The sequence below is a fragment of the Desmodus rotundus genome, chromosome 4 (genome assembly GCF_022682495.2).
Source record: "Desmodus rotundus isolate HL8 chromosome 4, HLdesRot8A.1, whole genome shotgun sequence".
NCBI lineage: Eukaryota > Metazoa > Chordata > Mammalia > Chiroptera > Phyllostomidae > Desmodus > Desmodus rotundus.
The window spans coordinates 130,508,175-130,526,901 of NC_071390.1; the positions used below are offsets into that span (position 1 = coordinate 130,508,175).

At 41.6% G+C, this 18,727-nt stretch overlaps 1 protein-coding gene across 2 annotated transcripts in view; it reads right to left on the bottom strand.

Moving 5' to 3' along the window:
* Nucleotides 1–18,727, bottom strand: part of SCARB2 (scavenger receptor class B member 2) — a 59,208-nt gene that overhangs the window by 18,547 nt on the left and 21,934 nt on the right. For both annotated transcript variants that reach the window (XM_053923535.2, XM_024579356.4), the window contains exons 3-6: nt 9,542–9,689; nt 8,330–8,518; nt 3,874–3,965; nt 1,244–1,363 (exon numbers count right to left, since the gene is read on the bottom strand). In XM_053923535.2, coding sequence (XP_053779510.1) covers nt 1,244–1,363; nt 3,874–3,965; nt 8,330–8,518; nt 9,542–9,689 — 549 coding nt within the window. The remainder of the gene's footprint in view (nt 1–1,243; nt 1,364–3,873; nt 3,966–8,329; nt 8,519–9,541; nt 9,690–18,727) is intronic.

The following is an 18,727-nucleotide window of genomic DNA, read 5'->3' on the forward strand; positions in this document are numbered from 1 at the left end:
AGAAGAGGGATATTTACAGTATCACCCAGGTTCCAGGCAGGGCTGACTGGGTAGGTGATGCAATTATGTGAGACATGAAACACCCAAAGACAGCAATTCTGGAGAATATTAAATCAACCGTGTCAAATACGACCAGATCATTTCTGATTTTGCAGTTTCATAAAAAGCCTTGAAAGAGTGAATAGGAGAGGAAGTGGAGGCTGCAAGAGTCAGTACTCATTCAAGCAGCTCAAGGGGGATGGGAGGGAAAAGGCGCAGTGGATGATGGGAGATGGGAACCAGCATGTAGAGCAGGCTGCCTCCTTCCCGCAAAGACATCATCATGTTCGTTTGTAGAAGGAGCAGGCAGTAAAGAGGGAGAGATTACAGCGCAAGTGAGGACAGACCTGATCGATGGCAAGGTTATAGCTGAGCAAATACCTATAAACTCTGAATTATGGGCAACAGTATTTATCTTCTGTGTGGACATTACCTGTTCACTGGAAAAAGACCAGGTCAAATTTCACACTTGGTGAAGCATATCATATTAACCAACCGCCAACACTTAATTTTATTTCCTGTGTGACAGGTCCTGAGCTAAGTATTTTACTAATGGTAATACATTTGTCCTCAGAACAACTCACAAGGTAGACAACTATTTTTATCTTTATTTTACAAATGAAGAAAATGAGTGGTTAAATAACTTTCCCAATGTGACACAGCTGTATGTAGCATATTTTGCCATGTATGATGTGTGCTTTTTTTGCCCAAATTTTTGAGGGAAAAATAAGGATGCACATTCTACATGGGTAGTACTAATTATCTACATAAATGTTTTGAATTATTTTATTTATGCTTATGTGTTAAAAGTATAACTCTAGAAAGCAATAATGATATCCGTATGTAAAATAATACCCTGGAATATGATAATTGGTTTTGTCTCTAAATATAAATCAATAAAAAATTGAATTAAAAAATTAAAATGAAAGATTTTTTTCCCTGAAAGTTTGGGCCAGAAGCATGGGTGCGCATTATACATGGGAGCATATTATACACGGCAAAATATGGTAGCAGAGCCAGTATTCAAACCAATGCAGTCAGGCTTTGAAGTCCACGCTGTAAACCACTACTCTACACTGTCCCTCAACACACCCTCATCACTTATCACTGATTAAATGTGAATATCCAGCCTAATAAGTGAAGCTACATATATTCCTCACACTTTTGGTGGTCTTGCGGTTAAAGATATTTTTAAAGTTCTTACCTGCAAAAATCGGATGGAAAGACATAAAGGGTTTCATCTTTGGTGATGAGCGGGTGAAAAGTGTCGCCGTCCGTTCCATTGATCATATTGCACTTGTCTGTTGCCCACCAGTCAAGGGACCTGTAATTGGTAAGAACAAGAAAAAGTCAAGAGGATAAAATTTGATTTTAGATTTTTTTTCAAATGGTCAGGACTTTTCAAGACGTAACTAGGAGCTGGCTACCCACAGAATCTCATACATTCGCAGACAGAAGGGAGATATTAGTTAGGGGTTCAATTAAGATGGGGAAAAGTAGGCTCCTGACCCCTCTGATAAAGGCAATAGCCAAAAATCCCTTTATCCTTCCCTGAAAAAGTGTACCCTACATAGAGATTTAGAAATATCCACTTACTTACAACAATGATCCAACTCAGCATTAATAACTTCCCGATGGGCAAGTTCTGGAGAGATATGTTCATCTCTTCAGTATTCATGACAGAGCATTAATTCTGTCTTCCCTTGGAATAGCTCCCTGTTCCAAAATTAATGGGGTCTTCTTTTGGGTGTCAAGAAAGCTTAATACTGAATTGATTTCATACTCACTAGAAGCAGAGTTGAGCTAGTGGGCTTCCCAACTAAGCTAATTCTGCATATCAACATATTTTTAGATGAAGGAAACTTATACTAAGAGACAGGTCACAACATTAACAATATAAAGATGAATTTACTTTAGAAGAAATGAAAATAATTGAACAATTTGGTAATTATCTTAAATAAATATGTTTAATATCCTCAAAGAGATAAATGAAAGAATGAAACAATAACATCCTTAGAAATGGGTGATAAATTATTTTAAAAATAAAAAGGAAAGAGCCCTGGCTGGTATGGCTCAGAGGATTGAGTGCCGGCCTGAGAAATAAAAGGTTGCCGGTTCAATTCCAGCAAAGTAATTCCACATTACTGTATCTAGCAAAGCTATCATTTAGAATGGAAGGGCAGAAAAAGTGCTTCCCAGAGAAGGTAACGTTAAAGGAGTTCATCATCACCAAGCCCTTATTATATGAAATGTTAAAGGGGCTTATCTAAGAAAAAGATCAAAACTATGAACAGTAAAATGACAACAAACTCACAATTATCAACAACTGAACCTAAAAAAACAAAAAACAAAAACAAACTAAGCAAACAACTAGAACAGGAACAGAATCACAGAAATGGAGATCACACGGAGGGTTATCAGCAGGAGGGAGGTGGGGGAAGAACGGGGGCGGGGGGGGGAAGGTACAGGGAATAAGAAGCATAATTGGTAGGTACAAAATAGACAAGGGGAGGTTAAGGACAGTATAGAAAATGGAGAAGCCAAAGAACTCATTTGTACGACCCATGGACATGAACTAAGGTGGGGGTATGCTAGTGGGAGGGGGGTGTAGGGCAGAGGGGAATAAAGGTAAAAAAAGGGACAACTGTAATTGCATAATCAATAAGATATACTTTTAAAAATGAGTAAAATTATTGGAAGGAGAAGAGAGACAATAGTCTTAGATCTTTTTAGAAAAATATTTTTATACATAAAACATAAAAATCTTAGAATAGACATAAACCAGAAAAAAATAAGTCCAAATGTATTAAATTATATATCATTATACCATAAATGTATCAGAAATTATAACACATACATTAAAGGATTAAATTCCTATTAAAAGACTGAAAAAAAAAATAATGGAATGAATTTAAAACAAAATCTAGCTACATCCTGTTTACAGGTAAATTTCCCTTCCAGCCCAGGACCCTAGGCATCTAGTCCCCCCTCAAGAAGTCACACCATTGCCAGTTTGTTATGTGTCCATTCAGGGATCTTATATTTGTGTGTGTGTGCGCATGCTTACGAATATGCTTATGTGCATGCTTTTTAAAATTTAAATCAACGTTTTATTTAAAGATATCTTGATGTTTACAGAAAAATTGTGAAGATAACACAGAGTTCCCCTATATCCCACACCAGTCTTCTGCCCATTTTCTGGTAAGCTTAGAAGTAAACTTAATGTTCAAGAACAGAACTGCACCTACGTCCCCCTGAAGACTAAGCCTCGTTTTCTCTCCAAGGTTTCTAATCTCTAGAACTTTAAAAATTCATCTTGTTTCATAGGCAGCTTAACTGAAAGCGGCCTCAGCTCCCTTTTGGAAGTAATATGTTTATATTATAAATAATAAAATAAAAATATTTTTGAAATACACCTATTATCCTGAGTTCAAATGTATTTTATCTTTTAAAAAAAGGACACAAACTATCCACAATCACCAAATTAAATTAAAAAGAGAACCTCTTCCTTCCCTCAAAGCAAGCAGTGGCTTGAGACGTTACCGGTGCCGCAGCTATGCCTCCTGCAACGACTGCCAAATAAAGGACTGAGACTTTTCACTGGCCGCAAGTTCACGGTCAGCCACGACACATCCACAGACCACTAACACTCACTTTGTCGTGCGTTATCCCAACTTTGATTATAAAATAGGAATTATAAGTACATTTTACATATTTATAGATTTTTTATCCCAAAATGACAGTGATAAAAATTTTTTTGAAGTAACATGTAAGTGGACTTTAGATTTAAATGAAAATTGACAGATAATTACACTGATGAATTATGAGACTTACGTTTTTCCATTCCATTCCACAATCTTGGAAAAGTCAAGGTAATTGTCTTCTCCAGTTAGAAAAACATAGTCTCCATCATTAGTCCCATTTCTCTGAAAAAAAAGTGAATATGATCATTTAAAGTAACGTGATGGTTAATTTTATGTGTCAACTTGGAAGGACTGTGGGGCCAGTTGCTTGGGTAAACACCAGTCTAGATTTTGCTGTATTTCATAGGTGTGATTAACATTTACAATCAGCCGACTTTAAGTAAAAGAGATTACTGTGGATAATGTGGGTGTACTCACTCAGTCATCTGAAGGCTTAAAAACAAAATCTGAGGTTTCCTGCAGGAAAAAGGAATTCTCAAGACTGCAACATAGAACTCCTGCCTGCGTTTCCAGCCTGCCCACCTGTCCTGGGATTTCAGACTTGCCACGTGCCAGCCCGCACAACTGCCTAAGCCAATTCCTTAATGCAAATGTCTTGAATGACAGATAGACAGATATAGATATAGACACATATCTCCCATTGATTCCCTTTCTCTGGAGAACCCTCGCTTACACAGCAACTAACAGATTTAATCTTCATGAATCTGTCCTAGTTGGGCCTAACTGCTACCTGAGACTAAGCCAGAACACAGCCAGGAACTGCCAAACACAGAGTCACTATGTGAACTGAAAATCTCACCCCTATGTGTATACCCAAGAGAATTCCATTCCAAGATACGTATCTGAAGTTCATACAAAAACCTGTACACAAATGTTCACAGCAGCATTATTCATAGTAGCCAAAAAGGAAAAGCAACCCAAATATCTATCAACTGCTGAATGGATAAACGAGGGATGGTTCATCCATGCAGTGGAATATTACTTGGCCATAAAAAGGAAGTGCCAATACATGCTATAATACGGATGGACGTTATAAACTTTACTCTAAATAAAAGAAGACAGAGCAAAGATCATATAGTGTGTGATTCCATTTATATGAATGTCCAACTGCCAGAGATGGTCCAACTCAGGGTTGGTGCCTCTTGGCCCCATTTGTAGAGTGTGTGCGTGTGTCATTTTTTAATTTTACTTTTTGCCTGACAAAGCCACACTCCAGTCCCAAACATCCTTCTCCTGTGGCGCTGGGGAAGCTCCCACACAGAGGGAGCCTGGCTTCTCTCTAGTCTTGTGGCCCAGGCCAGCCTGGCCTCTTCTGCCCAGGAGCAGCCCGTCCAGCACCCCACAGGGGCAGGAGACCGGCTGGGCGGGAGAGGACTTCCTTATGCTTTGTTTCAAACAAAAAACCCAACCTTTTGTTCTTTTAGAGGAGTCAAACATAAAATTTAATATTGAAATGCCACACTATTGTAACCGAATTCAGGAAAGTGTAAATAGAATTTACATTTGATAAAATCTTTATGTTATTCAGGAGCAAATAAAATGTTATATAAGCTTTAGGTTTTGTTTTTTTTTCTTTTTGGGGGGGCTTTGCTTTTCTAAAAAATGTTTTATTGTCTATGCTATTACCGTTGTTCCATTTCCCCCACAAAACACAACTTATCTGTCTTTACAAAAGCAAAAAGGGAAACCAAAAAAGATACCCTCCTTTGAACTTATTGTCAAGAATCTATAGCCCTGGCTGGTGTGCCCCAGCGGTCTAAGTGCTGGCCTGCGAACGGAGAGGTTGCCTATCTGCCAGTCAGGGCACGTACCTACCTGGGTTGCGGACCAGATCCCCCGTCGGGGGCGTGCAAAAGACAACCGATTGATGCATCTCTCACACATCAGGATTTCTCTCCCTCCCTTCCCCTCTCTCTAAAAGTAAATAAATAAAATCTTTAGATTCATAGGCAAACCCCTAAAGACAGAAAGTGGCTGCCAGGGGCTGGTAGGAAGGGGGCAGAAGTGACTGCTCATGGGAACGTGGTTTTGGGGGGAGGATGATGAAAACGCTAATTAGAAAGTGATGGTGGTTGTAAACCCTTGTGAACACACTAAAAACCACTACACTGTGTGCTTTAAAATGGGTTGCAGAGCTAGGGTATCTTTATATGTAACATATAGGTAATATGTACATACATAATATATATGCACAATTTTATACATGTAAACAGTTGTGTATATACATATACAATTTTTTTACCTAAGCATAAAACAAAAGTGCTTGATAGGTTTAATTTAATGATTCCATGACATTACATGAAAATAATTTGCTTAACTATTCTCTTATTATTGAGTATTTAGTTTTGAGGGTTTTTTGCTACTATAAATAATGTCATACGAATACCTTTAGGCCTAAAAACCTTTTCAGTACTTTTGTTTCCTAAACAGACCACTAAACGTGAAATTACTAGATAAAAAAAACATGAACATTTTTAAACCTTTTGACACATATTGTCAAGTCGCTCAAGGGCACCCAGCTGGAAAGTGTGGAAATAGCAGGACAAACCAGTTCACATTTCTCAAATGACTTTGGTGAAACTTTGCTAACTGGTGGAACCAAAAAATAGTTTCTTGTGTCTTTTTGTGTTTCTGTGTTCACTGAGGTTGAACTCTTTTTCATATCATTCAGCTATACCTTAAAAAACACAATACGCTTGGTGAATTCTCTTTTCATGTTCCTTGCCTACTTATCTGGGTTCTTCTTTTTGTCACTTAACATTATTTTGCCAACTACACCAATATATCATCATGGTCCATGTATACAACGGTCACGTCATGTTCCACACGTCACATTTTATGTACCTTCCGGAAATGAGATAGGACTCTCCTTTAAGAGCAGCAATGTGAACATAACAACCTGGTTGAAAATTCAAATGCCCCACGTGAAAAAATGCTGAACCACCAATTTTAAAAATACATGAGTGGTGTTTCTTGGAGTCTTCCCTTTCACTCAGAAGTGGCTAAGCTAGGTGGTTAAGTATTTAAATGTTTCACGATAACTCAAAAAGGGTTCTCCCCAGCTGTTATCTGCCCTAGAATCAGACACTGAATGTGACGCTTCCCTGTGTTTGGGGAGCACTTTTGTTACTTGAGGACCAGCAGTGATAAACAGGTTTTGTGTCACTGCGGTGGGGCTGTGAGTTGGTTACAGGGGATGCATTGCTGTGGGAGGCTGAGAAATGTTCTGAGGATGTGGTGACAACATTCACACCACAGGTGTAACAGAAACATCCATCCCCCAGGGAGAATTGGCTACATTGGCTGACTTCTCAAAGACACTTTCCAACAACTAGAATCTTATACATCAGAGAACCCACACTCTGTGGGAGGGGTTTGAACTCTCTCATATAAGGAGAGCAGGTTCCCTAAAATCAGCGGGTACAGATATGCTGATTGGCCTTGCAATATGCAAATAAGAGTATCTGATACTTAACCAACCGGTTCCCCTTTCCTCAGGAGCTCTGTGAATTCACCTCACCCTATTCATTTCACACCCTTGTTTGGCTGTTTTGTCATTTAAGTCTCTGAAGGAAAAGTGTTTGATGGTGTTCACTAAGGCTGAGCTGGTGGGAAGGCATACAGGCCTAGTGTACCCCAGGGGAAGGCTGGCAGAACCCACTAGGACTAAGGAAAGATTTGAGGCCGCGATTGGGCGGGTGCGGAACAGTGGGTGCCGGTGGCGATGCCCGACCTCACAGCCTATCCTGCTCCCTGAGTGAGCTCCTGCACTACCGGGTAGAGTATGTGCCCAAAGCACATGAAAAACTGAACAAAAACATTGCCTTTTTCCCACCCCCAACAACACTACAGAGAGCTTATTTGGCTCCGAAATGAAAACACATACCAGTCATTCATATTAATTTAGGGTCAGTTTTAGAGCCAGTCATGCAGGGGAAAAGAATAATGGTCCCTGAAATGTGTATTGCAACTCACTCATAGATTGAAAATCATTTTAATGGATTTCTCACTTAGCCTTTTCAAAACAAGCTTTGAAGTATGGGTACTTCTAGTCTCAAGTTAGAAACGATGAAACTGAGGTTCGGAAAAGTCTCTGAACCTTCATTTAATAGTTATTAAGTGAAGAGGTAAAAATGTCAATCTAGGCCCTCTGATTCTAATAAGTCTCATGGTTTTCCCCCCGGATGTGGGAAATCCACTGAAGGTGCTAAGGTAACTGAGCGATGGTACAGGCCTTTCCACCAACTGGGCCTTGTAGAGCCAGAGTGGTCCTCAAATCGTCAAAATGAGACGTGGCATTGAACACTGAAATGTGTGACACTTTGAAAGATCACCCCCCATTAATGGCACAGCCACACCACGCATCTTCACAGCTACACTCGTTCATAGTCAGTGCTGGCAGCCCGCTGTGGGAGAAGTCCCTCCCCCTGCCATGCTAAAACACTTATTTTCCACACACTGTACAAGACACCTAGGATTCCAGGCAGTTTGGGTCTTCTCATAGAAGAAAGGCAAAGTGAACATGAAATCTGGGTAGGGTGCCCCCTGAGATGAACGAAGAGACTCTGAAAGAAAAACCCACTTACCCCATAGTACAAGCCAAAATAGGGAGAGACATCGGGCCTGAACGGGTGGATGAGGGCCAGGAGCTCATCTTTGTAGCCCCAGAGCAAGTCGTGCACTGTGCGCGTCACAAAGAAGCTCTGCTGGTATGCCTTTAACAGCGCCTGGATGAGCATCTGGATGAAGCCCTGGTGGGCCCATTCCATGGCGGTCTGGAAAAAGCACAGGCAAAATCAGATAGTGTAACCACCCCACTCACCTACTGAGCATTTAGCCAAAGGAGCTGCAAACTTAAATGTTGAGATTAAGTAGCTGAGAAAATGACCAACGAGCTCCTCTATGACCGCATGTACAAGAATAAAACTCCTCCGTTACTATCCTTTCTCAGTATTACATTTTTAACTGTGAGCTTAGCACCCCCACTTGCCTCCTGTCATCCCCACAAGGCAGGAAGGGAAAAAGCTCTTGTAATTACATTGTCATCTTTGGCCACAAGGTGGCGCCCATATCCCTCCTGATGGAGGCCAGAGGCTGGGACCCCCAGAAACCCTGCACCTCTAGGCAGTAGGCCAGGGCCGGATCTGGGATCTAAGGTCTTCTAGGTCCTGGACCCACTGCGAGTGTTCAGCTGCAAATGGAGGGGTCAACTAGGAGTTAGAATGGGGGCCTCAGAGGGGGCTGGTGTAGGTGAACAGGAAAGTTTCCTGGGTGTTAAGTGTTATTGTTAGATGGAACTGCCATTACAATCAGGGCCCAGTGGAATCACTCTATGCTGTAATCAACAGCCCAGTTTTTATTATTTGGAATGGAGACAAACAGTCAGTATATGTTTTGAGAATTAATAAATACAAGGTAGAAATCTAAATTAAGAAGTGGTATGTAAATTCTATTGCTACAGTTTCTGAATGAAAACAAGGGGCAAATACATATTTTTAAAATTGTTAGCTACTCAAAAAAATCCTACACATATTTATTTACACAAGTGCTGATCCTGAACACACAGCAAGAAATTGTGGAAAAAATAATCTTAAAATTTGCACTGGTCACCGTTTTTGAAAGACCTCAGAAAAACATCTAAAATAACCTTTAAAGAAGGGAAGGGGAAAAATATTTTTCTTTTTATATATGTATTTTTTAACATAACTTAGTCCTAAATGTAAAGCCATAACAGCCTTAAGTCAGCCTTTCCCTTTCTCCTAAACTCTGCAATAATGGTACTTAAAATGCGCACTTACCACTGCAGGAATATTCAATGTTCGGATCAGGTCTGTTTGGGCGTCCCCAGCAGACTGGTCTCGTACGAAAACATAGGCCTTGTTGCTGACAGCAGATATTTTTGTTCCATTATCTCCAAACTGAATATCTGCTTTGTCTCTGATTTCCCTAAAAAAAAGAAATACATTTTGTTTGAAGATAGTCACTACTTTATAAAGCAATATTTTCCCCTCTTTCAGGATCAAGGTTATTCTCAATATGCTATTGCCAATATAATCATCAGAAAGAGAGACTGCAGATACTGACCCTGTAAAACCGGCGATTAAAACTATAATGTGAGAAGGAAACGAGCCCCAGGATAGAGTCTTCTCAAAAAACTGTCGTTTTCATTCTTTCCCCCACAATTTGGAAAATGCAATGGTCCACGATCTCCTTGACCAGGGAATCAAAGCCAATGAACTCTCTCGTGGGTTATGGTTTGGTTCCAAAATATAATCACAAGGCATACATACAAAATCCGAGAAATGCCATCCTGTTAAAACACCTCTATGATTTGCAGTCAGGGAGTATCTGCGGTGGACTTTTGGTTGTTAGACATTCGCTCCCCGTTTTTGTGGTCAGAGCCCTGACTTCCTTTCCTCTCTTGCGCTGGGCAGGGTGTGGCACCCAGGCTAGGCTCCACCAATTCTTTTCCCTGGGCCTCTGACTCCCCAGCAGAGCCTCCAGACGGAAAACACGGTAGAAATACTGGTTTCCTCCAGGGGGCGCAAACGAGGCGAGGATCCTATTGCTCCGAAGATGCGGGTCCTTAAAACTGCCCTGGACCCTGCCTTTTTCTTACCGGCCGCAACTTGGGATGTGTAACCCAATTTATAGCCTTCAAATAAATTTTCTTTGTATTTAAATTGGACAGAGGGGGTTTCTCTTGCTTGCAACAAAAGCCCCCTCATATGGAAAGCATGACCCTGTCTTTTTATAGATGAGATTAAGGTAGATTCAGATAAAGTAACTAGCCCAGGACTAACCAGGAAGTGGCAGAGCAGGTTTAGAATCCAGGTCCCCTGAAAAAGTTAAACGTTTTCCTTGACTCTACAGAGAAGTTAATGCAAAGTGATGGGGGTTAGAAACTGGAGGATAAGAGTGCATTTCAAAGGCAAATCCCTGCCTCTGCCAAGGCTGGTGCGTACAGAGGGGCGTTCCTCCTCACTTCCATTTCCAGAGCCTCCCTGTAGCCAAGCTGAGGAGGGAAAGACTTTTCTAGGTGTACCCGTTTAGAACCAGGGCGGGGACCCCACGGCCTAGCTGACCACTAAGGAACTAGAAGTAGGAAAAGTAACCCCAGGGAGAACACCAGTTTGCACGCAAAAGAAGCCAGGCCAGGGAGCCAAGAGCTGGGATTCAGCGTCAGTCCAGCAACCCAGGTTTAGACTCTTTCAAGTTTTCTGATTCATGACGAAAATCGATGACCTTGCTAAGGCTTTTTTTAAAATTTATTTTTCACTTAGCCCTGGGGCATGAACCTGGAGGCCTGAATAATTCCAACCCTACAGCCTGCATCATTTATGTTTATTTATGTGTACTGACTTTAGAGATGACTTTTTAAATGCTTTCTTTATGGCTCACCGGGTAAGAACTTGATGTTTTGAAGGGAAACTGAGCATGAGGGTTCCAATCATTTTAAGCCTTGTAACTTGATTGGGTTTCTCAATAAATCTCAGCAAGTCAAAGCCCTGGCTTCCCAAACCACTAAAATATTAACTCCCTTGGCAGGCACCAAGGGACCATGATAGGTCACTCAGAGCTACCCATATGACTTACCCTCAACCATCAGCTGCTTTGAGGCATGACTGACACCTGGCCTTTGCAGAGCAGTCACTGAAGGAAGACAGTGCCACTGGGCTGTCAGAAATGGTCCCTGCTCTGCAGAGGCCAAGAAGACCAAGGAGAGAGATGGCAAGGGCCCTCCCTCTCAGAACAACATAGAGTCATATAGTCAGAGGAACCTATAGTCAAAGGAAACCCAAAATGTTTCTCCTTCCAAGCATTTCTGTCCCCCTGGCAACCCTAGGGAGGCCACAACACCAGCAAGTCTGGTACCCAAATCTCCCCCACAGCTGGTTAACTACAGTCAACTAGAAGCAGGGCGGCCTCCTGGAGAAGAGCAGACTGAGAGCAAGAAGTGATCAGTCACTGCTTTACAGTCTCTGGCAAGACCAAAGAAGTTTCTAGAAATAGAAACAAACTTTTTTTATTGTTTTTGGATTTTTTAAAGGCAAACAAATCTCAGGCCTAGATAATTAAATCAGGAACCACACTTGAAAGTGCTGGGTATGCTCCCGGGTACACAGCAGATGCTCACAAATCCGACTGATGTGGAAGGCCCCAGGATGTCACAGGCTCAGACTACAGCTTAATATTTGTTATTCACAATGGTGACCCTGGTCATTAAAAAAGGGTTGAGTTATGATCCACGAACTACTTCATCAGGCAGGAAAATACCTGATTGATTTTAGAGATATTTCATTTTAAATAGTTTTTAAAGTTCTTACTTTTTAAAAGAAAACAATTTTAAACTCCTAAATGCTTAAATAAAATCTCACCATCACAGAAGGTAAACAATAGCCTGAGATAAGAAAACCAAAAGGAATAACTTTAAAGATTTTATTTATTTATTTTTAAAGGGGAAGGGAGGGAGAAGGAGAGGGAAATAAACATCAATGTGTGTGGTTGCCTCACGTGCACCCCCTTCTGGGGACCTGGCCTGCAGCCCAGGCATGTGCCCTGACTTTGGTTCACAGGCCAGCACTCAATACACTGAGCCACGCCAGCCAGGGCATTTTCTTTTTAAGATTTTGTTTATTTAATTTTAGAGAGGGGGGAGGAATATATATATTTTATTTACTTATTTATTTTTAGAGAGAGGGAAAAGAAGGGAGAAAGAGTGAGAGAAACATCTATTGGTTGCCTCTTGCACACCCCCAACTGGGGACCCAGAACACAATTTAGGCATGTGCCCTGACTGGGAATCAAACCAGCGACCTTTTAGTCCACAGGTTGGCACTCAATCCACTGAGCCACGCCAGCCAGGGAAAAAAAGGAATAATTTTAAATAATTGGGAAATTAACCGCTATCTGTGCAATACCTCAGAGATTTTGGGTAAATTAGATATGCACAATACTATCATATAATCCTTTTCTTTCATCTTTTTAGTTCATTCATGCTCTTTGCTAGGACCGCTATCAGAAGAGATGAGCCCGCTGGGCAGAGTGCGGGTCAGATCTGACTGCCAGGCTTTGCATTCAATTCCAGCTTCATCCATTATCAGCTCTGTGACTAAGGGTAAGTTACTCATTGCTTTTGTGCCTCAGTTTCCTCATCTGTAAAGTGGAGACATTAGCATAGCGTGCTTGTAGTGTTGTGAGAATTAAATTCGCATAAGCTTGTCATCCAGTTAAAACACTGCCTGGCACATACTAAGAGCTTAGCTACTAACATTATGTGCTCAGCCCTCTCAATGGAGCAATGATAACACCTGGTTCCTGTCCTGAAAGAATCCAGGTACAGCAAGGAGACTTGCATCTAAATGGCTGCCTCACAACTGGAAACTGCTCCAAAGCTGACCTCCACGGGAGGAAGGAGTGGCCACTAGAACAGGAGTCCTGAGGAAGGCGTCCTTGTGCAGGAACATATTTGGGTTGGTCCCGGTGGAGCAGGTTTCCAGGGTTGGGGGTGGGGTTCGGGCAGCATCCAGGGCAGGCAGCACAGCATGAGAGCACAGGATGTGTTTCGGAAGTGAAGGGATGAGGAGATGCACTGCAGAGGTGGTTTAGAAAGAGCAGCCTGCAGCTCAGGGCGAGGCGGGCTGACCAGACAGGTCAACGAAGTGAAGTCACAGGGTGGATGAAAGGGCAGCGCAAGGGAAGCAGGCCACTGGGAGGGAGCAGAGCAGCACCGGGATTTAACTTTCCATTAGCACTGCCTGGCCAGCTCCGTGAGAGACTGAACACCCAGGGCCCAAAGCAAGACACTGAGAAACAACTTCACTCCTGAAGGTGGACATGGTCCCCTGTCCTCGAAGCGTTACCCTGACCCACCTGGCTAGTGCAGGCAAGTCACTCGGGACGACCATGTGCATTCACACCTCACAAGTACCTGGTCACCACCTTTTGTATAGGACAGGAAGGTGGGGGGGATCTTTATCTATTTTTCTTATTTTTGAGTAGTTCAAAGATTTTTTAAAATTTTATCTAAAGGCACTCTTTTTATTTTGAGAAAAAAGTGATATCAGAGAAGAGTGAGTCAGGTTTAGAAAATATAATAATGGATTGTTTTTGTGTTTGTTTTTTAGGTTCAGATGTTGATAGTTGTGAGTTTGTTGTCATTTTACTGCTCATAGATTTGATTTTCCTCTTTCTCTTAGGTAAGTCCCTTTAACATTTCATATAATAAAGGCTTAGTGATGATGAACTCCTTTAACTTGACCTTATCTGGGAAGCACTTTATCTGCCCTCCCATTCTAAATGATAGCTTTGCTGGATACAGTAATCTTGGATGTAGGTCCTTGACTTTCCTGATGTCAAATACTTCTTTGCCAGCCTCTTCTTGCCTGTAAGGTTTCTTTTGAGAAGTCAGCTGATAAGTTTTATGGGAACTCCACAAACAACTAGAACAGGAATGGAATCACAGAAATGGAGATCACGTGAAGGGTTATCAGTGGGCAGGGGGGCAGAGAATGGGGGAGAAAGGTACAGGGAATAAGAAGCATAAATGGCAGGTAAAAAATAGACAGGGGGAGTTTAAGAATAGTATAGGAAATGGAGAAGCCAAAGACCTTATATGTACAACCCATGGACATGAACTAAGGGGGGGGGGAGTGCTGGAGGGAGGTGGAGTGCAGGGTGGAGGGGGATAAAGGGGAGGAAAAACTGGGACAACTGTAATAGCACAATCAATAAAATATACTTAAAGAAAAGAAAAGAAGTATCCCTGGCGAAGATAAAAATAAGAAAGGGAATGAAGTAGTGCTGTGTGCTACGACATAGGTGAACCTTGAAAACATCACGCTGCATAAAAGACGTCAGTCGCGAAAGGCCAAAAGGAGAATGTAATAATGGAAACAACAACCATGGAGTTTCTCAATTTTATCTCTCTTTAATATCAAAAAAAAGTATTTGGCTTGGCTTAGAGATGAGTAAAGGATTAAAGGGCTAATGGGGACAGAATTTGAAAGTTTAAACAAAGTTCCTACCTTTGCTAAATTGCAAGGAGGCAATTAGATCCTTAAGAAATTAAATGTAAAAAAAAAAATAGAACTTTAAGAAAATAGACTTGAATATCAAACCTTTGAAGGGAATAGGACTTTTCAAGCTCAGAAATGATAGGAAAGTTGATAAAAGAATAGATTTGACTATATGTAAATTTTAAAAATAGAAAAGGCAAACAGCTAGCACAAATGTGACAAAGGGTTAAGTGTTGTATACAAAAGTTACAGAGTGGCCTGAGCACCCAGACAGGCACATGGGCAAAGGGCAAGAACTCAGATTGTGGAAACATGATCGGTTGGCAAACATGAGGAGAACATTCAATCCCCGTGGTAACCAAATGATGAAATGAGAACTGGTCTACATGTCCAAGAAGGGAATGTTCAAATAAAATATATTAATAATATTCCCATTATCTCTTAAAATATTATCATCATTAAAATATATTAGTATAAAACCAAGACATATATGGGGAAATATCTAAGATATAATGTTGGGAGCCATCCTGCCTGGTTTCAGGAACTGCAGCCTCATTAGTGGACAAAAGGGTCCCACAGCTAGGGCTGAGTGACAAGGCCTTGGGGCCATGAGCCACTAAGGAGACAGAACCTGTCCTCCTGGCAGGAGCGCAGCCCCTGCCTTCCTCATACCCCCCTGCTTGGCCCGGGCAGATGACTGGTTAGCCAACGACAGGTAAGGTTCCTCAAGGAGGGACGACCTAAGACAGGCACAGTCACAAAGGGCCATCAGGGAAGGACTTAGGGGTCTATAGAGAAGGGGCAGAAAGACCCTCACGCCTCAGCTTTGTCATAGCCTGAGTCCTCATTCTTTCTGTAAAAGTCTGCTAGTCTTTGGCTGCTTTGCTCCCCCACCTGACTCAGCCTGAAAACAACACCAGAGGCAGCTGCGGCCTTGTACTGGAACAGACGGCTCCCAGTGGCAAATCTGGCCAGAGAAAGAATGTACCTTGTTTCATCTGAGGCTTGCTCTGCCCTGTTGGTATGAATCGGACACTTAAGCTAAAGCTGACCCTGACTAGAGACAATCACTGTGTTTCTTCAACTATTATCTGTAAATGATGTCAGTTTTTTATGACTGTAGCTTTTGGACATTGGTTGATGAGCTTTACGTGCATACCATGTATCTCTGTGTGAGCTGAACTCAATAAAGATGCAGGGAAGGAGGGGTTCAGGACCCTTCTCCTCTGAGAGACTGGTCACCTTTCCTCCCCAAGCAGATCACGTCTTGGTACACTTATTCTCATCTGCGGCAGCGGGGGAGCTCTACAGGTGAGCCCCCAACAATATAATATTAAGGGAACAGACTATACATATTACATACATGTATATATAGCATATATACAGACAATATGATAGCCATGTGGAAGTAAAACTCACCCATGGAAAAATGGCTGAGCAGATGTCCACTAAAATACCAGCACCGGCAATCCTGGAGACCGTGGAACCGTGGATCGTAGTAGCTTTTCTTACTTACTGCGTTTTCAAATTTACTTTTACTGCATATATATATGTATATATATTATCTTTATAACATGAATGTAGTTTACACTTTTAAGATACTGCTACATATGATGTTGTATATGTTGATTATTTCATAATCCAGTATTACTTAAAGCTCAATGAATAATTAAAAAACCACTTATGAGATATTTGTCCCTTATATCATTTTCCTTTCTATCAAAGCAGTAAAAGGAGCCTACAAGAGAAATGAACAATCCAAACAGCAAAACTCAATAACTCAAAGAAAGGAGAGGTTTAGTGGGATATTGTGAATTTAGCAAATATGTCTCAGAAATATGAAAGCGAGTTGAAAGAGCCCTTAGACAAATTAATTTCTAAAAAGTTCTTAAAACGTTAAATAGCGGGCAAAATAGGAAGAGAAACCTGACAAAATAAAAAACAAATCTCAAAAAGGCTGCAGAAGCCATGTAATATCATAAGTTGGATACACATTTTTGATAAATATGTCACTATGCAACAGAACACGAGGCGAATTAGCTTTGTGTCAACAGGCCTATTCCGGGACTGCTCAATCCACAGCCTTCATTCAACCCAGTAACTCCACCTTTGTGTATTTATCTGAAGAAAACAAAAACACCAATTTGAAAAGAAAGGTGCACCTTAACATTCACTGCAGCATTATTTACAATAGCCAAGATATGGAAGCAACCTATTTGTCCATCGATAGATGAGCGGATAAAGAGGATGTGATATATGCACATTACAATGGGACACTACTCAGCCATAAAAAGAAGGAAATACCGCCATTTGTGTCAGCACAGAGGGACCGAGAGGATATCACACTAAGTGAAATAAGTCAGACAGAGAAAAACAAATACCGCATGATTTCACTTGTTATGTACAATCCAAAAAAATAAATAAATAAAACAAAAACAGGCTCAGAAACAGAGGATAAATGGATGGTGGCCAGAGGGGTGGGGGTGGGGGAATGGGCAAAAAGGGGAAGGAGAATAAGAGGTACAAAGTTCCAGTTATGAAATAAATAAATCATGGGGATATAACGTTCATCATAGGGAATATGGTTAATAATATTGTAATAACTCTGTACTGTGAGCGATGGTAACTAGATGTGGTCTCATAACATCATAAGGTATGTGAATGTCGAGTCACTATGCTGTCCACGTGAAACGAATTAATATTGTATGCCAACTACACTTTAATAAAAGAAATTTTTAAAAAACATTGCTATACACTACATTACTTAAACCAGATTGACTGGTTTTTACCTGCATGGGGAAGTGCCACTGTCTTTTTTGCAAAAACATTAATATTCTGAACTCATCCATATGTGAAAAGTTTGGAAAATGTGGTGCTGTAAGTTGTGTGTCACATGAACCAGGCCCTCCACAGCCTGCCCCCCACCTCACAGACCCCCCCCACCAGGCCAATCCACGCGAACCGGCGAGGGGCGCGTGCCTTGCTTCTCTTTTGTGCCCCTGGACTCTGTGCACACAGTGGACAGAGTCGGCTGCCTCGGGGGGAGGGAAGCCATGGGACCATCAAACCCTGGGGCACGAGCTCCTGCAATGTCTTGTACATTAAGTAGCTGAGCAATAGCATAATTAAGTCATGAGGGACAGAGATCAGATCCACTGCATGATTGCAAAAGGCCTGCCAGAGGGGCTGTATGTCTCCCTAAAACGCCAACTTTTCCTACAAATCCCAGATCTCACAACCCACTTGAGGCCTACAGGAACTCGCCCTGGTCCGTACTGACCACGTGAGTGTCCGTTCCTAAACAGAGTCACTCATTTTCAGGACCTCGTTCCCCCTTTCCTGAACCTACCCTTGGCTCCTGGGTTCCTCTGTTGAAGTCCTGTGGCTCCAGCTGAACTATTTGTGTCCTATGGATCTAAACAATTTCCCCTCTTGTATGTCTTATGGATTTAAACCACAGCTGCGATGTTTTATTCAGTATTCCACGAATATTCACTAAACACTGGATGTTTAGAGATGGAAGCACTTGGTTCCTGCCCCTCACGGAGCTTCCGGTACATTGGGGAGAAAGAGAGATGTACAAACCAGTGGTCATAATGCCCCTAGACAGGGTCATAACAGACACACACACTTTTACTTTTTTAAGTGTGGCTACTAGAAAATATTCAGTTATATATGTGGCAAATGTTAAATTTCTGTTGAGTAGTTTTGGTTAGAGCATAAAATTCTAGGTTGCAAGTGCCAAAAAATAAATTGTAATTATTGCTACAAATAATAAAATAAAGGGGCTAGGTACACAGCAGGAGCCAGAGCGCTCAGGCCTTGGACATCACGCAGGGAGTCACCAGCGCCGTGGGCAGGGAAGGGAAGGAAATGTCAGGTGTTTCCTTTGGAAAGTCACCCTGGCAGTGGAATGGAAGGAAGACCAGAACAAGGAGAAAAAGCGGAGGCAGGAGAACCCCTGCA